General features: G+C 32.9%; 2 protein-coding genes across 4 annotated transcripts in view; one reads left to right on the forward strand and one right to left on the reverse strand.

Moving 5' to 3' along the window:
• The window catches only part of LOC127733261 (failed axon connections homolog), a 37,981-nt gene extending 15,941 nt beyond the window's left edge, over positions 1-22,040 (reverse strand). The window contains exons 1-2 of the mRNA XM_052242607.1: positions 21,883-22,040; positions 9,807-9,942 (exon numbers count right to left, since the gene is read on the reverse strand). Coding sequence (XP_052098567.1) covers positions 9,807-9,942; positions 21,883-21,962 — 216 coding nt within the window. The 5' untranslated portion in view covers positions 21,963-22,040. The remainder of the gene's footprint in view (positions 1-9,806; positions 9,943-21,882) is intronic.
• A 249-nt stretch (positions 22,041-22,289) lies between these two features.
• LOC127733247 (actin-binding LIM protein 1-like) overlaps positions 22,290-27,455 on the forward strand; it is a 52,283-nt gene continuing 47,117 nt past the window's right edge. For all 3 annotated transcript variants that reach the window (XM_052242570.1, XM_052242572.1, XM_052242573.1), the window contains exons 1-2: positions 22,290-22,415; positions 25,607-26,053. In XM_052242570.1, coding sequence (XP_052098530.1) covers positions 22,412-22,415; positions 25,607-26,053 — 451 coding nt within the window. In that variant the 5' untranslated portion in view covers positions 22,290-22,411. The remainder of the gene's footprint in view (positions 22,416-25,606; positions 26,054-27,455) is intronic.

A 27,455-nucleotide genomic window follows, 5' to 3' on the forward strand; every position in this document is an offset into this window, starting at 1 on the left:
TTTGAAGTAGTTTGGTCTTGACTTGAAACAGTAAAATGTTAAGTTATAAAAACAGAACGTAAAGTCAAAATAAAACAATGATAGGATGACATACTCTTGTGCAGAATTGAAGATTTTTGGTGTTGACTTCGAATATAGTACAAATATTACATCGTTTTATGTTAAATTGAAAGACAATAACGATGCGTAAAACATTACAGAATTATTTGAATTGAAACTGCAATTCTATGGAAAAGAATGAGGGACAAATCCCCAGGATTTTTCTTCTTCATTTGCAAGTTGATGAATATTAATGTAATTTAACTCCGGAGGCAAAATGATATACAAAGAAAGTTTTCCATAAATTCATAAAGCAAAAGAATTACCCATCGCTATATATTACACTTGAATACAGTTTTGCCGTATATTTTACATGTTTTGTTTGGATTTTTTTTTATGATTAAACCAAACTTTTTTTTTGAACAATATTTAAGAAAATATTTATCTATTTTGTGTGTTAATTTATACAACATAATATTGTGCTTATAAGACTTATGACTGTGAGGGTCAAATTTTACTCATATAAAATCACATCTATGTAAGAGTTAGCGGAGAATTTGTATTTACCACTCCCGTTTTCCACGAAATAGAACATAAGAATCTGGAGTCTTAATCTTAAAAAAACAAAGATCAACTGATATGACAAATAATACCCTTAGCGTAGGACTGAGAGGGTCAGAGCTATATCAGAATGTGACCTCCCCCCCTGGTCATGTTAGAGGTATCTGAAAATTTGAATTTTCTTTTCCACGAAATAAAACTAAAGAATCTGGACTTAATCAAAAGCGATGCGATTACGATTTCCATAGAATGCCAGAGACAGTTTGTCGACTAGTTCGTTGAAAATTCGGCTAGGCAAGTAAAGTGTGTCTTGTAACAAAGCAGTGTTTATTCATATTCATATCACACTTACATGTTCTCGTCCTGATATGCATGTAATATTAGCCACTGTATGTAAAAGGCACCTCTTTTCCCCGAAATAAAACCAAAACATCTGGACTTAATCAAAACCGATGCTATTTGGATTTCCATAGATTGTCAGAGACGGTTTGTCAACTAGTTTGTTAAAAATTCGGCTAAGCAAGCAAAATAGGTCTTGTACAGAGCCAATATTTATTCATAGTCATATCACACTTACATATTCTCGTCCTTATATGCATGTAATATTTGCCACTGTACACTAAATACAAATACATTTTCATCAATTCTTTTTTACGAAAAGGAGACTATTTTCAGCACGTTCATCGATTTGACACCCTGTAAATCGTGTTTTTTTTGGGAGTTCCTCGAAAATTATAACACATTCCTTCTTATTTGCAAAATCGCCAAGTGACGGGTGCCACATATGAAACAGGATCTGCCTACCCTTCTGGAGCACCTGAGATCACCCCTTTTTTTAGGGTTTCGTGTTACTCAGTTTTTGGTTTTCTATATGTTGCGCTTAATATACTGTTGTTTGGCTTTTGGTCTTTTTTCTCTCGTTTATTTCGGCTGATGAGTTTTTGTCATGACATTGTCAGTTTGGTTAATATTTTTACTATCCCTTTTGTATCGTTCGCCTTCTTTTATCCATTTTTGTGTATTTTTTTTTTCGATTCTCCCCTCCCCCTGAACAGTACAATAGATGGATGAATGAAAAAAGAAACCCTTTTCAACAAAAGGAGAGCTACAAGTAACTCGACGTAACCGAAATTGTAAATTTCTTCCTCATTAGATATATTGCCCTTTGGGTAGATCGGGTGTCTTCCGCCATCTTAGAGAGCTACCATTTGATTTTAATTGGGGGGCTAGGATGAAATTTGAAAAAAGGCAGAACAGGAGTTTTGAGTAAAAAAAAAGGCAGGATGAGCAACTTGGCTAAAAAAAAAAGGCAGGATGACAATTTATGTAAAAAAAAAGTCAGAATAAACTAATACAAAAAAAAAAAATGCAGGACCGAATAGAGTGATAAATAAAAAGGCAGGACAGAGATTGCAACTAAAAACAACTAAAAAAAGGCAGGACAAAATTTTTCATCCTAGCCCCTCACCCCCAATCGGTCTAGATCTAAAACAATATACACATTTTGAGAGAGGAATGTAATTCATATGTAGTACTTTTCATCTTGATGAAGAAAATTATGAGATTTATCTGCTTAAAACGACTATTTGTTTTTGAATACAGAACGTTTTTTGCATATGTTTTTCAACTTTTTCATATAGGGGAGATAACTCGGATAACATTATTTTTTGTCGTTTTTTTTATTTTTTTTTTATTTTTTGCCATGGCATTGTCAGTCTGTTTTCGACTTATGTGTTTGAAATCCCTTTGGCATATTTCGTCTCTAATGATGGAATGTGTAGGGACTTAACTATTTTATTTTGTAGACAGAAAACGAGTCTCGTGATCCCAATTTTTATTTTTATTTTCTAACATTGAGTTTTCCATGTATAGTTTATACAAAATCTGACAATACTGCATAACCTGTAGCTTGCAAAATGCTCTGTGGCCCAAACTTTTTATTATGTTTTTCAAAAAAGAATAAACTACATTTTGGAAAATAATTAAAAAAAAAATCTACCGATTTTAATTTAGACCACACTCATGAAAACTATGAGAGAGAGAGAGAGAGAGAGAGAGAGAGAGAGAGAGAGAGAGAGAAACTGTTGACATCAAAAACATATCTACAAATTAATCAAAGCAATACCAAAAGAATTCATGGACTTTAACAATTTTTACAGATTTTTGATTTTTTTTCTTTTTCTTTGAAAACACATATAGATGGAGAGAAGCTGCAAAGAACCAAGAAAATCACTATGGACAAGAAAATAAGTGACGGAAATCATTAATTGGCTTCTTATTTTAAGTTATAGGGGTCATTGTCCATTAAAGACTTTACCAATTTAAAAAAATAAGATATTCTCCGAGTGGATATATACATAAACCTGGGCACTATCTTACTTGGTGCTGGAAAAATGGTTGGCACTGCTGTAAATGATGTATTTTTTTTTTTAAAGTTGACGATTTAGACTGGAGGCTCTAGGTCAAATTTCATTTGGTTTCATATAGACTTAATGTATGAGCGAAAAGTATACAACAGAATCTACCATACTTTATGTTTGGGTTGGCCCCATGCAGTAGGATTCTTCCACCTATCAATTCTTTTTGTTTTATTTCGTGGAAAAGAAAATTCAAATTTTCAGATACCTCTAACAAGGGAAGGGGGGGGGGGGGGGGGGGGCACATTCTCATATAGCTCTGACCCTCTCAGTCCTACGCTTTAGCGTATTATTTGTCATATCAGTTGATCATGTTTTTTTTTAAGATTAAGACTACAGATTCTTATGTTTAATTTCGGGGAAAACGGGAGTGCATGGTAAATACAAATTCTCCGATAACTCTTACATAGATGTGATTTTATATGAATAAAATTTGACCCTCACAGTCATAAGTCTTATAAGCCCATTATTGTGTTGTATTTATTAACACACAACATAGATACATATTTTCTTAAATATTGTTCATAAAAAAAGTCTGGTTTTTAATCATAAAAAAAAATCCAAACAAAACATGTAAAATATACGGCAAAACTGTATTCAAGTGTAATATATAGCGATGGGCAATTCTTTTGCTTTATGAATTTATGGAAAACTTTCTTTGTATATCATTTTGCCTCAGAACTTGCAAATGAGGAAGAAAAAATCCTGGGGATTTGTCCCTCATTCTTTTCCATAGAATTGCAGTTTCAATTCACATAATTCTGTAATGTTTTACGCATCATTATTGTCTTTCAATTATACATTAAACGATGTAATATTTGTACTATATTCGAAGTCAACACCAAAAATCTTCAATTCTGCACAAGTATATGTCATCCTATCATTGTTTTATTTTGCCTTTACGTTCTGTTTTTATAACTTAACATTTTACTGTTTACTTCAAATTTACATCGTGTAATTTCAAGTCAACACATTGTATGATAATCCTCTCGTGACGTCATAATGAGATAACATCGTGCTATCTTAGCTCAACAACACGTCCTTTCAACTGTACGTCGTGTAGTTTTGAATGAGCATATTGTATGGCAAGCCTATCGTGATATCATTATGATATAACATCGTGCTATCATACCTCAACATCACATACTTTCAACTGTACGTTGTGTAGTTTTAAATGAGCATATTGTATGGAAAGCCTATCGTGACATTCAAATGATATAACAACATGCTATCTTAGCTTAACATCACCTAGTTTGGACTGAAAATCATGTAGTTTTAAATGAGCATATCGTGTGGTAAGCCTATCGTGACATTCTAATGATATAACAACGTGCTATCTTGGCTTAACATCACGTACTTTCAGCTGTACGTGGTGTAATTTTAAATGAGCAAATTGTATAATAAGCCTATCGTGACATTATAATGATATAACATCGTGCTGTCTTAGCTGAACAAAACGTACTTTCAACTGTACGTCGTGTAGTTTTAAATGAGCATATTGTATTGCAAGCCTATCGCGATATTATTATGATATAAGATATTGCAACTTAGCTCAACATCACGTACTTTCAACTGTACGTCGTGTAGTTTTAAACGAGCATATCGTGTGGTAAGCCTATCGTGACATTCTAATGATATAACAACGTGCCATCTTAGCTTAACATTACGTACTTTCAACTGTACGTTGTGTAGTTTTAAATGAGCAAATTGTATAATAAGCCTATTGTGACATTATAATGATATACCATCGTGCTATCGTAGCTTAACATTACGAAATTTCAACTGTACGTCGTGTAGTTTCAAGTGAGCATCTTAGCTTAACACGTTGCATCGTGTTGTTTTAAGTCAACAAATTGTATGGTAAGCCTTTCGTTTCAATATAGTGGTGTAGCATCGTGTTATCTTAACTTAACATCATGTACTTTCAACTGTGCATCATGGTGTTTTAAATCAACAGATTGCATGATAGACCTATCGTAATATCACAATGATATAACATCGTACTATCTCAGCTCAACATTTATTAATAACAAGTCAGCACCATACAGTTTAGCTATTCATTTTATTTGTTATCATAGCTATCGAAGTGGATGACTGAGCAGTATCCATCTGCAAGCTAACATCATGCAACGTCAACTTCACATTATGTACTTTAAACCCAACGTTACGTGTGTTTGGCATATCATCACAACATCGTGACTTATCATTATACTATCACGACTAAAGCACTTGTCCTTGCAAGTCAACATTGCGCAAATTCAACTTAGCAAATTGTAATTTAGAGTTAGCATTTTGATGACTCAATTCAACACCACGCTGTCTTAACTTTACATTTTAAGCTTCAGCATAACGTTTTGTAAATCTCTAATATATGACAGCTGAGGCTTTCCATATTTACAGGTAAAATATAACTTCAGGTAATGTCAGTTACACCAGATGCCTGAGATGTTATGTTGGGCAGAAATTTTTCATTCATGAAAAATTTCATACACGGGATTTTTTCAACGGGAGGTCGGGAGGAGACCCCTGAAAACGGGATTATCGTACTCCCGTCGGGAGGTTCACATGTATGCCTATTCAAACCATATCATTATTATTTGCTTTTATATATAAATCAGAAATAACCAATTTTAAATGGAAAATGTTAAAGAAAAAAAAAGAAAAAAAAAATCCCCCCCCCCAATTTTTTGAACCCCCTTATGATTCATCGCCCCCAAACTCAATCCCAGCTTTCCCTTTGTGGTATGCTACCTTGCAGTACAATTTCAGAGAGATTCATACACTTGAACACAAGTTATTGTCTGGAAACTAGAAAAATGCTTGTTTTTTGGCCCCTTTTTGGCCCCTAATTCCTAAACGTTTAGGGCAATTACCCCCAAACTCAATTCCAGCTTTCCCTTTGTGATACTGAACCTTGCAGTACAATTTCATAAAGATCCATACACTTACACACAAGTTATTGTCCTGAAACTAGAAAAATGCATGTTTTTTTTGCCCTTTTATGGCCCCTAATTACTAAAATTTTGAGGGAAAACCCCTCAAAATCAATCCCAGCCTTCCCTTTGTGATATGGAACCTTGTAGTACAATTTCATAAAGATCCATACACTTACAAACAAGTTATTGTCATGAAACTAGAAAAATGCTTGTTTTTTGCCCCTTTTTGGCCCCTAATTCCTAATATTTGGAGGAAATTACCCCAAAAATCAATCCCAGTATTCCCTTTGTGATATGGAACCTTGTAGTACAATTTCATAAAGATCCATACACTTACAAACAAGTTATTGTCATGAAACTAGAAAAATGCTTGTTTTTTGCCCCTTTTTGGCCCCTAATTCCTAAAATTTGGAGACAATTACCCCCAAAATCAATCCCAGCATTCCCTTTGTGATATGGAACCTTGTGGTACAATGTCAGAGAGTTCCATACACTTACACGCAAGTTATGTCTGGAAGTTACAAAAATGCTTATTTTTGGCCCCTTTTGGCCCCTAATTCCTTAACTGTTAGTACCATAACCCCCAAAATCAATCCCCACCTTCCTTTTGTGGTATTGAACCTTATGGTAAAATTTCAATGAGATCCATTCACTTAAACTAAAGTTAGAGTGCGAAAACTAATGTGTATTCGGACGACGACGCCGGACGACGACGACGACGACGACGACGACGACGACGACGCCAACGTCATACCAATATACGACCACAAAAATTTTTTTGCGGTCGTATAAAAATTAAGAATCTAAATACACGGTTAGATTCGGCATATCAAAGAACCCCAATAATTCAATTTTTGATGAAATCAAACAAAGTTAAATTTTGGACCCTTTGGACCTCAATGTGGACCAATTTAAAAACGGGGCCCAAAATCCAAAAACTTAATACACGGTTAGATTCAGCATATTAAAGAACCCCAAGAATTCAAGAATAAAACCCCATTGAAATTGATCAAGAAATAAGCAATTTATACGAAGTATCTTCTTTTGCACAATACTGTGCAATTGAATATTTCTTGCTATTGTGCAATACTGTACAATTGACAATTTCTTGCTATTGCGCAATATTGTGCTATTGGATATTTCTTGCCATTGCGCAATACTGTGCAATTGAAGATTTCTTGCTATTGCGCAATACTGTGCAATTGAAGATTTCTTGCAATTGTGCAATACTGTGCAATTGAAAATTTCTTGCTATTGCACAATACTTATTATATAATAATTTACACATCCTGTTTGGTGTGTATCTCCTACCATATCATTATTATTTGCTTTTAAATATTAATCAGAAATAACCAACTTAAAATGGAAAATTTTAAAAGAAAAAAAAAAGGAAAAAAAAAAAAAAAAGAAAGAAAAAAAAATCCCCCCCCCAAATTTTTTGAACCCCCTTATGATTCATCACCCCCAAACTCAATCCCAGCCTTCCCTTTGTGGTATGGTACCTTGCAGTACAATTTCAGAGAGATCCATTCACTTGAACACAAGTTATTGTCTGGAAACTAGAAAAATGCTTATTTTTGGCCCCTTTTTGGCCCCCAATTCCTAAACGTTTCAGGCAATCACCCCCAAACTCAATTCCAGCTTTCCCTTTGTGATATGGAACCTTGTAGTACAATTTCAGAAATATCCAAACACTTACACACAAGTTATTGTCATGAAACTAGAAAAAATGCTTGATTTTTGCCCCTTTTTTTGCCCCTAATTCCTAAAATTTTGAGGCAATTACCCCCAAAATCAATTACAGCCTTCCCTTTGTGATATGGAGCCTTGTGGTACAATGTCAGAGAGATCCATACACTTACACACACGTTATTGTCTGGAAGTTACAAAAATGCTTATTTTTGGCCCCTTTTTGGCCCCTAATTCCTTAACTGTTGGTACCATAACCCCCAAAATCAATCCCAACCTTCCTTTCGTGGTATTGAACCTTATGGTAAAATTTCAAGGAGATCCATTCACTTAAACTAAAGTTAGAGTGCGAAAACCAATGTGTCTTCGGACGACGCCAGACGACGACGACGACGACGACGACGACGACGCCAACGTCATACCAATATACGACCAAAAAATTGAAATTTTTTGCGGTCGTATAAAAACTGGTTTGAGTTTACAATGTGCATTTTAAGTGTGGGATGTATTATACTTATTTCTGTGATATTCTACCTTCTGTTAAATTTCTTCAGCCTTCTTTCTTCAAATTCTTTTTTCCTTTATCTCTCGGTCTAAATATACTCCACTCGTTGCTAGAACGCCAGTTTATTCATAAACTAGGATTTCTTTTTTTCTAAAAATTGGTTCTTATTGGCGCTTTAATGTATTCACCTGGTTATATATTATATTTTTCAGTTTATTCACTAAATTGAATTCAAGTTATGAATTTGAAATATTTTTATTCTGTTCACGAATTACTACAATTGTGTCACTTTGCCCAACCTGAATATATGTTTCTGAGACATATTTAAAGTCTTAGCTATATTGGCTTTATAAATTGGTATAATCGTTAAATTTTGTATCTGTTAAAGATTCCATTTTCTATACAACAATGATTTTACTATGAACTCATTTTTATCGCCAGCAAACACTTTTATGAATAGAAATTAATTATCTAAATTATCTACATTGACACAATATATACACCTTTTTGTGTTACTGAAGTTTTGGTACACATTTCAGGGTAATAAATACAACTCGTGATTTGCATAAACTATTTATAAATATTAAGTAAGTAAAGAATTTTACAGTGCTTCTTAAACTAAGATTTTAAACATTAAAGCAGTAAATCATATATATAATTTACTGCAAAAATGGTTAGCTTTAGTCTCAACCTCATTAAATAAAAAATTACAGAGAACATACTGCTGTAAATAAGTGTGACATAGAAATAAACATGTCTTCATTTAAAATATAGAGAATATCCAATATGTATTACTTTTATTCATCAAACTATTATGTCCGTCTTTATCACCACAATAATAAAGTTTAAGCTGTGAATAGATTTGTTAAACAAGTTTTAATATTCTCCTCTTATTCTGTCTTGTAATTTGTACAGAACATACAATGTTTAGTGAACAATATTTGCCTTTTTGTGGAATGTTTGCTCTTTGTTAAGTCATTTGATAAAGATGGGTCTTCTCCTTTCTTTTTTATTTCTCACTAACTTAACTTATGCATATATATATATATATATACGGAATCTTTCTCATTTTTACAAGTCAAACGTACCATACATGGAATCTTTGTCATTCTTCTTAGCTTGACGTACAATATATGGAATCCTTGTCACTCTTACTAGCTATACTTATCACTCACAAACGGAATCTTTTGTCATTCTTTCTAGCCAAACGAAACATATACGCAATCTTTGTCATTCTTACTAGCCAAACGTACCATAGACGGAATCTCTGTCATTCTTACTAGCTTAATGTACCTTATACATAATCTCTGTCATTCTTACTGGTCAAACGTACCATATACGGAATCTTTGTCATTCTTACTAGCCAAACGTACCATATACGGAATCTTTGTCATTCTTACCAGCCATTATACGTTAAGTAACCAACAATCAATCAACCATTCATACAAGCCAAACGTACCATATACAGAATCTCTATCATTCTTACTAGCCAAAAGTACCATATACGGAATCTTTGTCAATCTTACTAGCTTAACGTACCATATACGGAATCTGTGTCATTCTTACTAGCCAAACGTACCATATACGGAATCTTTGTCATTCTTACTAGATAAACGTACCATTTACGGAATCTTTGTCATTCTTACTAGCTAAACGTACCATATACGGAATCTTTGTCATTCTGAGGAATGTTTCTAATTTCAGCGGGAATGGTGAGATACTTGGCGCAAAGTTGCCCCTTCCTATCTGATACAGTACAACAACTCCTGGAGGAACATTACTTTTCGGTCTACGTCTGTAATGAAGATAAAGAAGTGAAAAAAACATATTTGAAGAGCATTCATTTGGTTAAACTAACATTTTAACTACGACAAACATTCAGAACCATAATGCTTGTTATGAAACAGAATTGGTTATGTCAGTTTAACTAGGTGGGATGGAAAAATTGCAAGTGATCTTTAAACTATTAATTTGTTATTAGAGAATTTCTTAGATCTCACGTTCATAATGTTCTACAGTTTTTTTTATATGTTACAGTGGGTTTGTAAAATCAGGAGATTCACTGAATCAATTGTGGAATTTATAAAATCCCTGATTTGACCATGGATAAGACTAAATTACTAAATTAATTGAGAGCATTTTTTTACAGATTCACTAGTTTCATTTACGGAATTAAAAAAAAAACAAATAATGTATTCTTTTTAATAACTCTGTGGATGCTAGTTATCTTTACTTGTTATCCAGGGATTTTATTAACACTAACTCCTTTGGAATGAGACAAGCCTTTATAAAGTGGATTCAAAATTCTAAATTTCATCAAGTTGCTGTCCTTAAGTCTTGAACTGTATAGATAACGTTGTTTCTATCCACAAAATATTAAAATAACTAGAGGGACGTGTCGACTTTATAGTTTTTTCCAACAGTTTATAGTCTATGCTGATCAACCATTTATTAAACCATAATGCAGTTGCTATGGAAATCTGTCTTGGTCATCTTTAACTTTTTTTTAAATTCTGTAAGTGACAATACTTACATTACCTTTATTAATCGGGGAATGAAATTTAAGTCCATCACACAGTAACAATATCTATCTCGAAGTAATTTCATATATGAATGAGTATGGTTTATAATTAAATATTATTTGTTCCTTCCTGAAAAAGGCTTGCATTATTTCGTTGTTTGTTTTGAAAAGTAGTATATAAAATGTGTCATGCATTCTATTTAGATATTCCATCCAAATAGTAAAGGACGGATAAAATTGCAACGAACCCAAGAGTTATCCTATGGGAACTATGTCATGATAAAAACGTTACGTCAGGATTTCTGGCTCTTTTAGGTGTAACGAATTTTACTGTATAAATATTATATTAATTTTCGGATTACGGGTTCCAATAATCCATATTAGACTTGTCTCGTACGGTATTCACCTTTCAATAAAGGGAACCAGCTATAAACGACTACAGCACATTTCTCCATATTAATCCTTTAAAGTAGTTATTAAATGTATCAAGTTTAAATAATGTTCGCATCTTTAATATTCATATAACATGTATAATATACAATAAGGGATAAAAAATATAATCTCTTAATAAAAGTTCGTGTGTCAATTTGATATTCTTAGTAAAAAACTGACCAGTTTCAACTTTCTCACAAAATCATTTATTTGACATCTGCTGTTTATCTTATACTAAACATTGCTTTATGGTTACTTAATATTTTGTTAAACTTATCTGTGTTATTGCAACTCAACAGTGCATCCCACGTACCGTGTAAAATGTCAACATTAATCAAGATGAAAGATTATCAAATTAATTGTAGTATTGACCGTCAACTCTTTGATGCAATTGACCACGCAACATCTCGAGGGCGTTAGCTCGATTGGGTGTATCTAATTTACACCCAGATATTATAATTTGTCAAAAAAAAATGCGGAATGCTAGCTTTCCATAATTTAGAAGGGGGTCTTTCAGCGATTTGAGCATATGTTATTGAAAAACATGAGTAATGCAGAGTATCCAATTTCAGGTGTGCATTCTCTTATGACTGTGACCTGTTATCTACTTTCCTCATGGAGAGATATTTCTCGAATCACAGTGTGCGGAGTGTGATATGAATATGAAATACAAGATAATCATGTTGAGTCCGATAATTAAAATGATCTCGCTCTGAGTTGGAGATCACAAACTCAGTCCAAAATCCTTTTAATTTTGAAAACTTTTCAAGACCATCGTCTTTAAATATGGTATGTTAACGTAAAGGGTACAGTATTTACCAATGTTCATATCTCATAAATCCATTTGGGAGAGACAAATCAAGGTAACAAACAGAAACTGAGGAAATCGTGTTCAATTTAAAAGGAGTGAGACCGGGTACGTCGACAGGGTAAGCGTCTCTTGCTATGTAACATTTCTACAGTATTGCTGGTATGCAAATGCTAGGATGCTTAACATAGACAATAGTATGTTGATTGACACAAGATCAGATGTGAAAAGTGAAATTTTGAACGAGTTGGAAATAAGCAAATCGGTTTTTAATGGGGTGTCGACATATCTTACTACTGCAGATGGTGAGTAACTGGATGTCATGGGTATGACAATGATTAAACTTTGTTTAGTCTAAATAGTGGAAATAGTTTAACATTCTGTAATTGTATTTGGTCTGAGGGAACTCTTTGGTATTTTGAGAATGGACTTCCTTTGTAAAACAGAGTGTATATTGACACTGCCGATTGGATGTTGATGTTGCAAATATTGAGATAAAATTAAAACTCAAAGCGTCGTCGAATAATATCTGAGCTAAGGTCCATCGTAGAGATACTGTGCTGACTTATGCATGTCTGACATTTTTGTAGAAGGTAAAAAAAGGGTGGAATTTTATAGAAAACAAGAAGGTTGGTTAGAACATTTGGCTGAATTCAAATTTGATTGTCATATTTTAATGTCAAAATGAAAAGTAGTATTCTCAATTTTGAATCCAACCTCGGATCAGAGAATTCTGAAAAAGACATACAAGTAGAGTCTGTTCAACCAGTTGAGCAAATGTTAAGCTGCAATTAGGAATCAATAAGTCAAGTAAATCAGAGCATTAATTTGCCTGAAAATGCATTACCATAGCATTAAGTATGACCTTTAGTCGAGCAATGTTTGAGAAATTAGCGACCCAGCAACGAAAACGCTTAAGAAACGTTGTTTATCAATACGCTGATACTTTTGTTGGATCGGATGGAAAGTTGGGACACACCGATATATTCATACACGAAGTTGACACCGGATTTAATAAAACGCTAAAATTGTCTTTACGGTGATTACCGATTGGCAAGTAAATGTTGCCGAAACGGAGATACATAAAATGTTAAAACAGGCCATTATTTAACAAAGTTACTCGCCGTGTGCCGCTTGTATTGTCATCCTGAAGAAAACCGGTGGCTCGGCTCGCTTCTGCGTGGATTACAGGGAAATTAATTCCGTGACGAAAAAGGACGTCTTCCCTTTGTCCCGTATCGATGAGTACTCGTACTTCATCATGAAACTCTTCATTAGTTTGACTTTTAAAAATTAAAAAAAACTTTAAGGACATACGACACAATTGGTGGCAGATTAGTTTTTACCGAGTTCATTTGCAGATTTGAGGCGCCGACAAGAATCCATACGGACCAAGGAAGGAAGTTGAGTCCGGACTGTTTGCCGAAATTTGTCCTGGAAGTAGACAAGTCGTGTACAATTCCTACAGACCGCAATCTGACGGTATGGTCGAAAGTACAAACACACTCTCCAAAATATGTTAGCAATGTACGTGGATGAAAATCGCAAAGACTGGGACCCCCACTTGCCTTTTATCATGGTGGCACCGAGTTTTGATATCCTATTAAAGATGTAGAATGGGTTAAGGATGTAGTGCAACAGTCTTTTCATTTGCTCAAATTAGGAATTAGGAAGCTTTTATGTGACAAAAACGTGTTAATGACATTAAACTTCAAATTCGTTCCTTCGAAAAGGACTAATTAGTATGGTACTGGTATCCCCCACATGCCAAACGAAAATGAGGTGTCGGTTGGACTGCAATGAAAACAAAAATACACGAAAACTACTGAAAACAAGGTAGATGGAAATAGAATAGAAAATGAACTGTCTAATATCAATTCAATCCTCGCGACCCTTATAGATCATGAATATCTTGAACATGTAAACTCGAACGCAGAAGATAACATTTCCGATAATTACACTGAAAACAAAACAGTTATACATTACTATATACAGACCAACTTATATAAATAACCGTACACGAGGTCGCTCAATACGACCAAAACTACAATCTTTGCCATAAATACCAACCTTGTACTATTCATTATAAAACCGTTGATTACTACAGATATATGGTAATTAAATGTTATTCCTACATTATGTAGACATGCCATGAAATCTGTGTCCAGGAAAATTATGGATTTCAATTGTACGTTTGTACATTTCATATACAATGGGCCTTTTCTGAATTCGCTTTTCGGTAATGTACAGATGTATATGTGATAATTAAACAGACATTGGAATAGTAGCGGAATATATTCAGGTTAAACGTCAACTTTGACTTTAATTCTATGAAACCTTGTGCATGCTTCTTAAAGAATAGAATGACAGTTTTCAAGACTGTTTACATAATTTAAAGGGAAAAAAGAACAAAAAACGATATTAAATACATACATATTTTAGATATATCATTATAACAAGTACTATTATTCACAGCATAGACAACCCTAATGTTTTTGAATATGAGGAAGAAGAAATGCAAACTGACATGACTGAGCTGAAAAAAAACAATTTTTCTATAAGGCATGCTGACTTATGTAGTGTCCGTTGAAAAATTGCGACGCTAAAATGTTTCAAATTCGTTCTAAATTTGAAAGAAATTGGGTGGGAAACCACACAAGCATGTGTATCAAGCATTCTATCTGCATGCCGTAGAAAGCAAGTCATTAAAATACATTTAATTCGCTAGCACTACATGCCAGACAAGAAACTTCTGCAGTCTAGTCAAACTTTATGCTTGGACTACCAACCGTGCTACAATGTTTTACGAGGGGATTGGTATTCATACATAATTGTTGAAGGAGTTCACACTTTCCAAATATTGCATGCCTTATTGCATTTTAAATGTTGCAGAAAAGTGATGGCGTATACATTTTATCACTTTTACACCACTGTCCAATGTTAGGGGAGGATAGGTCGCCTGCAAACATTTTACCTCTGTGATCAGTTTCACAAAAAATCTTACGATTAAAGATGATCGCAAGTATACTGAATTGTTCATGACTAACGATCAACTTTAGTCGCAAGATTTGTTTGCGAAACTGATCACAGGAGCCTAATTCGGTTGTTGTCGTTTGTTGCTATATCATATTTGTTCTTCGTTTGTTGCTTTGTACATAAAACAGGCCGTAGGTGCTCTCCTTTTGAATTATTTATATTTGGTCATGTCGGGGCCTTTTATAGCTTGCTATAGGAAATGGGCTTTGCTCACTGCTGAAGGCTGTACGGTGAATTGGATTTACCATGCAATATCTACGTCATTTGGTCTCTTGTTCATAGTTGTCTATAATTGACAATCGTATCAATTCTCCTTATTTTATACTATTTTATATTTCTGTTTAATTTCAATGGTACCCTAGACAAAAGTTAATATTGTTTACATAAGGACATATAGTAACTTTCTTGAATGAAGTTACATTTCAAATTTTGAAGAAATAGCTGATTAATTTTCCGAACGTAGGCTGACATTCATTTATTATTTACAAATGCATGATATTAACGTACTTGAAGGCAACGTCCTTAATCTAATATTATCCATATTATTGATTTCAGTGAAAGATTTCACGTAAAGCAAGCGAAATTAACAGGTCATGATGTCTAAAGAACAGATAACAGAATTTTACAGGAACTGTCATATGAAAGTATAATATTGCGATGCAGTACTATAAGTAATGTTTCTGACATCTATCAAAACTCAAGTTATTCTTTTTCTTTTAAACTCTTCCTTTTTATGCAAATCGATGTGTGTGCAAATTGTGAAATGTCCTATGAGCATCCCATACCCTTGATAACTTTATAATCTGATTACTCTTTTTATCCTTTTTTTTTCTCTATATTTTTTATTGACGGTGAATCACTCACATTCCATATCAATTTTCTTTTCTTTTGTCTTTTCGTATTGGATATGGTGCTGTTTCTAGTACATGGTCAATAAACACTGAATATTATGGTATATGTTATATAGTTAACTCATGTTGTTTACCAGATTTTAGCTATATCAATAATTTGCAATTTGTATGTGATATGATCTGCTTTTTATAATATGCCTTCATCCCCTTGGTGTATAATTGTGCATTTCTTTAATAATTAAATAAAATTATAATATGAGCTATTTGTAACTTCCTTGAGAAAATTCAACAATGACGTCAAATTGCTTGTTTATCTCTAATTTTGCTTACTGACGTCACGCAGAAAGACAAGCTCGTTGAAGTCTAACAGAGAGGACAAATTTTTAAGCAGATCACTGGAAAGAACCGTTTTTTTCCCTACATATTGTTTAAAAATGAATAGAGAAACAGGTTCTGACAAAAAAATGAATAATTAATATAATGATGATCTCCGGTGCTCCGGAAGGGTGATCAGATCCTGCTCCACGTGTGGCACCAGTAGTGTATGTTATCCGGTGTTATTATAAGAAAGACCAGCTGGGCATAGAAGCTACTACTGTTTCTAAATGGGATTAGCTACAGAGTTGCAAATAACGTTCAAATTTTCATGCTACAATTTTCCCACAGCTTCAGTATGCAATTTATTCACTCTTGCTCAATAGATATCGAAATGTTTTATTTATCTACCCACAATAGCCTAGCACGAAGAAATTATAATGTAATCCGACACAAATTCGTGTATGTATGGGTAACATTAAGTATAGTACACTGTATAAAATAAGGAGAAGTGGTATCAACTATCCACCAGAGTCAAAATGGTGTAGATGTAAGCAACTATAGGTCACCTCAAGTCTTTCAACAATGTAGTGTATTAGGTTTCTGTACTTCGTATTTGTTTCCAAAGAATAAGTTTGATCTTGTTTCTTCAACTATATTTAATCCAACGTAGAGGAAATTTTAATCGGCGTTTAATCCTAACAGGTAATTCGAGTATAAATGTGTACTTTATTTTATTTCTAAACGATGTATTGTTGCGAAATCCTGTAAATTCTATCTATTTTCCTATTTTATAATCACCGAGAAAGGAAAATTTGGCACATTTTAGATCGACCTATAGTGTAACATTAATACGTTTGTGATCACTGATACAGCTCAATTTCTCATTTCTCCTGGTTTCAAATTTCACCTTTCACTTTGGATATTTATTTGAAATATTGTTATCCCTACACATATATATACAATGACATTTTAAAGAAGGTTGAAGCTGGGAAACACTTTGTCCAATGTTTAAATATAGAATCTACTACGAAAACTTTCAGTTTGGCTCAAACAAAACAAACATGTAAGAAGATACCAAAATACAATAAAAAAACACAAGTCGAAATAAAACAGACAATACACTATTACTGTAAACAAAATAGAAAAAACGACGAAAGAACTATATTCATATATCTTTATATAACATCTAACGATATTGCTATTTTTGGTTAGAATATGATTTTTTTATTATTGTATCTGTTTTCGTGTATGAATGATTGTATGTATTAGATACACCAAGATATTATTGTCAATGCAGAATGATAGTTTTCAATTATTTAGGAGGGGGATCTTTCAGCGATTTGATCATATGTTATTGAAAAGCATGATAAATGCAGGGTATCCAATTTAATTTAATATGCATGTTGGGGTATGACATTTGTGCCAATTTATAAAAGATCAGTCGGTTTTCATTTGCGCCAAAACAAAATTTACATTTGCGCCAATTATTAATTTTTCGTTTGCGCTAATTTAATTTGAACAAGTTAGATCTGATACATTTTAGATAATTACCGTTACTTAGGTCAATCCAATGTGAAAACTTTACACGACTAGACTGAGGCAAAACTGCTCTGAGTCAAAAGTAGAAAACAATCTGGTGATGTATCAAGCAGACCAAATAAAATCGTCAGAACCGATTTACAGGAAATGTTAGAAAATCCCCTTCAACCCAGAGATTTGAAGAATGCTTCATAAGCTGTTTATAAGGAGAGACATATAGATACCCCATGCAATTTTGACTAGACTAGACAGGATGTACACACATCCACCAGGTTCATGACCATCAAAACAAATAAGTCAGAAAAGGTCTTGCTTGAGAATGACACTATTGAAAGCGGAATTATTTTTTTTTATTACTAGTATGTGAATTTAGAATGTATGTGTTTGCATGTGATATACAGAAATATTTATTGATAAAACTTTCAAGTGCTGTCTTAATTTTGATATCAGATGTACACCATTCATGGATGCAAAAATGGTAAATACGTTCCTCTTCTGTATGCCCTATTGCCAGCAAAGGCGACAATTGTTATCAAGTTGAACTCAATATGCAGTCAAATACAATTGGTTTTGACTCTAGCATCTATTCACATAGATTTTGAACAAGCAATGCACAACATTTTAATGAATGTTTTCCCTTCATCGAAAAAAGAGTGTTGTCGTTTTCATCTCGCATAAAATGCTATTTTTCGTGTAATGTATAAATTTTAGAAACTTTTACAATAAACTTATCCTGCTCGAAATCAAACTTCCACCTTCCCATGATGAGCAGGGGACCGTGAGACGGAAGGAGTATTTTTACTATTATATCACTAAATTCTGTACAACGTATATGTCTCATGCCTTGTGTTTACCTGTAAATTGGCGCAAATGAAAAAAAATAATATTTTCACAAATGAAGAAAAAACAAATGGCGCAAATGAAGTGCAGATTGGCGCAAATGCAAAACGTCAATGCATGGTGTATGTTGCTGTTGGATGTGTACTGCATGTATGTATTTGTTTGAGGGCCTAATTAAAAATTATACAACTTTTAATTGAGTAACGCTCTTTACATAAAGATTTCATCTTTATAAATATTTGTCACAAAAACAGTCTACAAAATACTTAGACTACATAGAAATCTAAAGACTGAGCAACATGAACCCAAACGATCTCAGATCCTGCTCCACTAGTGGCAACCGTCCATTTGTTCATGAAAATTAAAAATTCAGTGATTAGTTGCGTTCGGTGTGTGATAGATGTCTTTAAATATTCTATATTTATATGAGTAACAGAACGTAGTTTTTTCAAAAACATTCAAAGAGTTTTTAACAATCTAAAAATAATATAAATTCCATAAGACTTCTTTTCATATGATTTATTACAAAATCTAAAACAAGACCACCAATATATATATATATAGTAGTCAGGAAACTAGTTAAAAGGGCAGAATTATTAACACTTCTAGCAGCTGAGATGAAACGACATTTGACGGATTTTTGTGTATACGGTTTGAGACACTACCGTTGTGAGATTTCTGTTTAATCTGCACATATATCATTCGAATGTGGAGAAGGTCTGCTCTTCTGTTTCTCGATAAATATTGTTAGGTCACTTTCTGATAAAATGTTTTAGTCTACACGCCATTTACCACAATTATGCAAATTATTTACCATAATCAAAATTACTATAGTTTACTAGCAATGTAAATCTGAACTGCAACACCAACAATATACTGTACAACGACATCACACAATTGGTTTGACAAATTAAGTGTAATTTGTTATATAATACATTACATGATTACAATAAATCATCAGCTGACTATATATTTTTATTACGTCTCATGTTTATGCAAAACGTTAGATTTTGACGAGACATCAGTAACAACCGATTTCACAGAAAATTACTTGTTAAAAAAAAACCCAAATAAAAGCTTTTATACAACTGCATGCAAATGACATATAACTAAACAGAGACTGAAATTCTTCGCATAGATTATTTTAACAAAGATGACTGATTCATTTCATTTTCTGACCAACTTTTCGTCGCTTTTTGAAATTTCATATCCTTGTATCTCATTATAAAAGTAAGAAGATGTGGTATTATTGCCAACACTGAACTCTCCACCAGAGATCAAATGAAGTAGGAGTTAGCAACAACAGGTCATTGTACGGCCTTCAACAATGAGCAAAATACATACTGCATAGCAAACTTATTTTGAACATTCAAAAACGTTTCTGAATTGTTCAATCGTTTAATATGTTGAAATATTTGTTCTTTCTTTTCCACAAAAGGTTCCAATTATCTTTGTACTTATTTTGAGATATCTATATCGAACCCCTTGTAACAAAAAATTCCTGAATTTCAGTATCACAATTTTTTTTTTTTTATTTTACGGATTTTCACAAATTCTTAGAACATAATGTGACATCACCGAATTAGACTTATCATTGGGTTTTTACTTACATGAGCAACAAGACGGGTGTCACGTGTAGAGCATGATTTGCTTACCCTTCCAGAGCACCTGAGATCACGCCGTTTTTTGGTTGCCGGGTTCGTTCTGATCAGTCTTTCTAGTGTAAACTGTTGTTTGTCTGTTGGTCGTTTTTCCATTTTCGTTTTTTGATATTGCGTTGCCAGTTTGTCATCGAATTATGAGTTTGAATATCCCTTTGCTTTCTTCCGTCTGTCTTTTCCAACGGCTACAGTTTTTTAAATAAATAAACCACTTATATATTTTAATTGTTTCTTATGTTATACTCTCATTGACGTATATCCCAAATCTTCTGCTCAAATTCATAATTAAAATATCTCACTTAGATAGGTTCTGAATTCGAATATATGGGATGGACAATAAAATTCTACATAAAACAAATACAGCCGTAGATAAAGATAAATTTTAAATTTTTAAGACGGATATATATTTTTTTATTTCCAATAGAGGACCCATTATGTACATAATCAGTACAGTGATTTTTGGTTTATACTAAAAATTGCAATATAGACAACTCAAAGTACATGAAATATAAATTGAGTTAATAATAGATGTGGTGTCCGGTCACAGATCTTCCCATCAAACATTTGAAACAAGAGAAAATTAAACAAAGGAAGCATTCAAAACAATAATCCGTAGAAAGAAAGACAACACCATAACCAAAAGCTCAAAAGACTAACAGACAAACAACAGTCCACAATCACTACACAGAAAAATAATGATTGAGCCAGCAACACGAACCCGACCTGAAAAATCGTAACGGCGAACTCACGGGTGCTTCCGTGAAGATTAGGGCCTTTATTACAACATGAACTACGCTGATATTATTGTTCCGTTGTTCCGTTATGTACTGTACAATGCCTCATGTTTGTTGCTTATACTATCATAATTGTTAATTGTAAATGCCCCCTGTGGGACCATGATTGGAATAATAAATATTTGATTTGATTTGATTTGATTTGATTTGATTTGGTTCAAAATTCTATCATAATATTATGTCTTTCATTTCAAGAACTACAGAAGTTTCATAGAATGATTCTAAAAATATAAAATATTATGTGATAAACAATGTGTTTAAGTTTATCACGCGGCAAACTAGGTGACTATAATTGCAAAAGGTCGCGTTTTGTTCAGTTAGAAATTGCTTGACCCATTCTACATTAAGTTTTACATGGCATACATGTTTTAAATTAAAGGTTGATAGACACTTTTCAATGTGACAGTATGACACTGTCCACTTGGCCCGAGGTTAACTGTGTCTATGGTCAACGTCTGGTCAGTTGACTGCACCTTGACCTAAATTGTCACATAGGAGGAATAATGAAAAAATTGCGCATAATAGACATACGTAAAGTAGTGAATTATATCTAAATATGGTGTTAAACATCAGCAATTATTCTAGATATATCTCTTTAAAAACCCTGAGTTGTAAGATGATCAGGTCTCCGCTTGCACTGAACCAGGATTTGTATAGTATTCCGCTTGCTCTGGACCAGGATTTGTATAGTATTCTATACAAATCCTTGCTCCGATTTAGCAGCTAATAATTCAAATATCAAAATAACTTCTCCCACTACAGACTTCAGATGCATATTTTCATTCAGTTTGCGAGAGATATCTGCAAATGGAAGCTTTTCACTTTTTATAATTGTTAGCGAAAACAATATACAATTGAAAAAATAAAAAAATTCTCTTCAAACCTGAATTATATAATTTGTATTTTTTCATCATTTAAAAACATAATTACCCTACCTGTTCATTATCAACACAATTAAAACCAAAAGTATTGTTGCAGCTACACCAGTTCCAGTCATTAACAATAACGATGTCATGTTGGTACGTACTTAAAATTTCATTCACAACTGTTTTCGTAGTAAACTTTAACATGTGTAGTAAACCATGTTATTGAATTGTGGGTATTTGGGCGGAGCATAATTTGGGTGATACCAAGAATATGAAGGGGAGAATAGCACGCATATAATTGAAATAAATGTAAAGACAATTTTTAATGCAAATAACATCCCGTAGAAAATTTCAAAATCAAAATCAATCTTAATTGTCCAAAATTAGAAAATAAATTCAGTTTGAACTACATTCCGTTTAACTGCGGAAAAACTTATTATTTCCGAGCACCTCGAAAAAATTGGAATAATCCTGTTCAATGAATGTATTGACATTTCGCCTACTTCTCCCAAACAAGCTCGAATGAAAATGTTACGGAGATGTTTATCGTATTGTAAGGAAGTGTATTAAACTACTAAAGATCAAAAGAACACACAAAATGGGTAAGTTTTATGGAACAATATATATTTATTTTGATATGAAATCAACACGCGTCGGAGACCGGTTGCATGTGATTGTAAAATTTGTATCCACACACCAATGGTTAATTTTCGATGCACTTACCTGAATAGATCAAGTTTATTGACATTTTACGATGAAAAATAAAAACAAATCAGATACTTAAAATATGGCAAAATGTTTTGGCAAATGCATGGAATAATTTGATTCCAAGATGGCGGTTTGGCAAATTGATGAAGCATGAAGGTTCATTGATTCCTTGAAGAGATGCTGATAACATTCCGAACTGCATGAAACTACTTTAGGTCTAATTAGCCTGATTACTGAATAAATAAAAACATAACACAGTTGTTAGGCTACATTCTTGATAAAACACTGTAGGATGAATCATATACACTACAATGTAGAGGTACATGTACATAAAAAAAAATGACAATTGTACATGTAGTTATGAAGATGTCTTCTGATTCAATATAGAATTCCCAAAATAATTGACCACTGGTAAATAATTGTATGCATAAAATACATGTAAACCTACAGATAATTAATTGCATAACAAATCTAAAGTTGTGCCAGTAAGCTATGTATATACAAAATGTAGAATTTTACATGTACATACATAATTGTAACACATATTAAATGGACAACACGAATTATTGGACCATCACTTGACTCGATAAAATAGACCACAACAAAAGAGACAACACATATATGGCTCAGATAGCCTGACTTGGTACAAGGACAAAATGTGGTGTAATTGTGTGGGTGCTCCCGCACTACATGTAATAGAAAAACAAAGGATATGTTTGTTTGTTTTTTTGTTCTGCAGTAAAATTTTCAATTTGATATTTTTTTGAACACATCTAATTTTTACAAATAATATTAATACTGTTATATATCGTCCTGAATATGCATGAAATATTTGCCACTGGACGTTAAGCAACCAACAATCAATACTGCTTAATATATACTTGAAGTAAGGATATTTCCAAAGATATAATAAGGCTTTCACATAAATGTACAATTACATCCCATCTTCAACAAATTCTAAAGGGTATTTGAAACTCATTGTTGATTTTTTCCACAATTTTCATCAGAAACAAACTATTTTGTTCACCTCCCTTCTGAAACAAATTACTGGTATATGTTTTCTTTAAAGAAACTTAGCACAACATGTGAATGATCAGTGCTTTATGTATGAAAATATTCTACAAAATTAACTTAATGCATACTTGGTACAAATATATACAAGAGCTGTTGAACCATTAGTTTATTCCTGTAGAAAATAAAAGTGAATTATAGAATATATACAATGTAGCACCAGTTTTTATACCCCAGCAACTACTATAAAGATGAACACTTGACAAAGGAAGTGTCCCACTGTTTAATACCATCAACATTTTTATTCAACAAGGCTAGGTACTTAACTGTATTATTGGATTACTGGACTTCTTTAAGAGAATGTTTGGTTTTTTAAGCAGCTTAACCAGTTAATTCCATGCTGTGGAATGTTTTATTTTGTTTACACAGTACAATGAAGTGCTAAACATACATGTACATGTACTGGTTATGTATAAGCTCTATATATAGAAGTCAATATTTACACAATACATTAAATATTATTGTTAATGATAAAAAAAGTACACTTCACACAGTAAATTCAGTAAGCTTTTTTAGAATGTGTTTAAAATTTCGGATATATGTACATTGATTCTGAATACATGTGTGATTAGGTTTAGTAGATTTACATGAAATTAAAATCTCTATGCACAAACAATTCTCAAGTTATGAATCTAACATAAAATGTCCATCATTGAAATAGAATTGATAGGTAAGGTTGGAAAGTGAACCCAAGAGCTGTAAGAGGTTTAAAAATGCATGTTCAAGTAGTTTATTTCAGTTATTCTTATTTTAAAAGATCTAGACCCTTTCACCCCTCTGTGTCATTGTGTGCACAATTACATGTATATTAGAATTAAGAGTTTAAATTTTGCTGACAAAACAACTTTATAACTGATTGGACATTATTGTTGCATATATGTAGGTACATGTACATGTATATCTCTTCTTTTTTTTTTGAGACAATTGGTATTTTTAGTATTCATGTACAATGTATAACCCTTAGTAAAGTGTTGATTTCATCACATAATACATTGTCACCTTTGTGTTTGTAATGGTTATCATTGTTGGCTTTGTCAAAGCTTTTTGTTTATTTGACAATTTGATTTAAATTCTAAAATAAAGGTAATAACCTTCTGACCCCAAAGATCACTAGACCCCACAAATGACAGGCCTTCAAAACCACTGATAACAGTTTGATGTTTGGATAAGTATTAATTTGTTGTGATTTACCTGCCCATTACAGTTTATTGTATACATGCAATTAGTTTTTATGTACATGTGTATTGGAGCAAGGTGTAATAAAGGTGCAAATACATTGTTACTTAGCTGACAAGTAAAAAATTTAATCTAGAACTTCAGTTTGTTTACTTTTTATTATGTATACGTACATGTAAATGCCTTTAAGTTTTCAGTGTGACCATGACACTAGGATTTGTAGGTTTTTCACAGTTGTTTATACACTTACACTGTAACATCATGTGGGATCAAAATTTAATGTCAGGTTATTTGTTTCCCTGTTAAAGAAATTATAAAAGATTGGAGATGGCCATGATTGATAATTTAAAGATTTATCTCAACTTAAAAAAAAGACAAAGTTGGATTGGGCTTAGTATCTGCAGTGCTCAGGATTTAAATTTTATAACTTTTCTTATTTTTTTGATAAGCAGCTAAATAAAAGGAGTCATAGTAGTGTTTATTCATTAACAGAGGTGGGTACAGGTATTCCTAACTACATGTATATGTAGTAATTTGAATGTTTGTATTTGAAGTTGGATAATGAATTTACTTTTGGGTTTTCAAAGCAATAGAAAAAAAACATTGCTGGGCCATACAACATATTTACGTTGATTTATAGTCCTGGCTTTATGCATACATGTACACTCACACATACATTATTTTAAACTGATTTTCTTTTTCAAAGCAATAGAAAAAAACATTGCTGGGCCATACAACAGATTTATTTTTGTACATTTGTACTTTAAGTTGTAGTCCTGGCTTTATGCATACATGTACATTCACACATACATTATTTTAAACTGATTTTCTCTTTCAGGACAAAAGGCAACAAAACACAAAGATGCTGATGGTGAACCTTCGCCCTCGCCTCGAAAGTCACCAAAACGTTCAAAACATAGGGGAAGGTCATCAAGTAAAGAACACACTCCTTCTCATTCGGAGAAGTCCAGTTCAGGTGATCCAGGAGGAGGAAGGCCATATTCAGAAATAGAAAAACCCATAAGTCCCGTTAGCAAAAAGTCTTTACAAACAATTCCCAAACATGAATCTCCTCGAATTAGTATGGATTATGATCAAAAAGAAAATATTCCAGAACAAACTTTATCTAGAACTCCTCCAAAAATGAATGGAAATGAAAAAATGGTAGTGTGTACTCCAGATAAACTGATAGATTCTAGTATATCAAATCATTTTCCACAAGCTACATCTACGCCAGCTCCTAATGGAATAATTAGTTCAGGACAATCCAATGGACATGCTTTTGGTAAGTGTTAATTAGATTAGATGGCTGGCATCCACCAGTTTCAGTTACAGAATTCATTGACCAGTAGTCTAGATTGCAGGCCCACTGCCGTTCTGACAGTGTAACTACATTCAGGATTGACTTTCAAACTTATTTTCATATTAACATGATTAAGAAGTACATTTGTAAGATACAAAAAAAAATATTTAAATTGTTTTGTTCAGTAACTTTAAAATTCTATTTACTCAGTCCAGATCTTTTTCAGAATTTTTCTCCATCCTAACATGACTAAGATTGCTTTGAAAATCTTTTACATGTATTTTAACTACATGTATATCTATGACTCGTGATGATAGTATATATATCCTAACCCCCAAGGGTGACTGGGGAATAGAAGTATGGTCACCATTGGTCTTCCTCCGACAGGCAGTAAAACCCTCGCCAAAGTGGGGCGTCCGTTTGGCTGTGCGGGATGTACAAATTTGCAGCCACGTCCGGTCAGAATGGGGACGTTAAATCTGATGCCTCGTGTAAAGAGAGTGCCACGCTCTTTGCACGTTAAGAACCCTTGCAACAACTCTATGAGGGGTCTGTAGGTGACCTGTTGCAAGGCTAAATTTCTGTCCCTATCCAATATACCCTCATTTCCTGTGGCAGTCTAAATTTCTCCGACCTTAATCCCTTAATCTATTACAGAACCTACCTATTATATTTATTGTTAATTTGTTCTCGTCCTGAATATGCATGAAATATTTGCCACTGGACGTTAAGCAACCATGGCCAACAATCAATCAATCATATATATATCCTGATGTATACCGGTATACTTGTATATATAGCTTGTTTTTTTTTTTTAACTTGAATGAATATCTTTCATGTTGCACTTATTGAACACATTTTGAAAAATTGGCAGATTTTGTACATTATAGATGGTGAAACAAACACAATTTTCAGTACGTAGCATACTGGTGATGGAAGAAAAATGTCTGGTTTTGGAAGGTTGGAAAAGGCCAAAATATTTCAATTTTATGATGAGAAAACTTGGTTTGAAATCATTGTTTTTTTTTCTGATCATTGTATTTTAACGGAAAGCTGAAAATATACATGTAAATAAATGCGCACTTGAGGATTACATCAGTGCATTAATTGAAGTGAATCATGACAAATACATTGTACATGTATATATCTTGTTTATCTCAGATAGTTAGCTGTATAATGTAAACAAATTTATCATCATTTATGTTATGAATATAGAAAATGAAATATAACACCAGACCAAGTCTGTGATATAAACATGATAAAGTTAAATTTTAATACAATAGCCACTTTGTTCTGTCCTTCTGTTCAGAGGATATGGAGAATTTGTATTGTATTTTACATACATGTATACAAGTATCCAAGTCAGCTAAGGCATGTAAGGCAC

This window comes from Mytilus californianus, unplaced genomic scaffold, assembly GCF_021869535.1.
Source record: "Mytilus californianus isolate M0D057914Y unplaced genomic scaffold, xbMytCali1.0.p SCAF_3, whole genome shotgun sequence".
Classification (NCBI taxonomy): domain Eukaryota; kingdom Metazoa; phylum Mollusca; class Bivalvia; order Mytilida; family Mytilidae; genus Mytilus; species Mytilus californianus.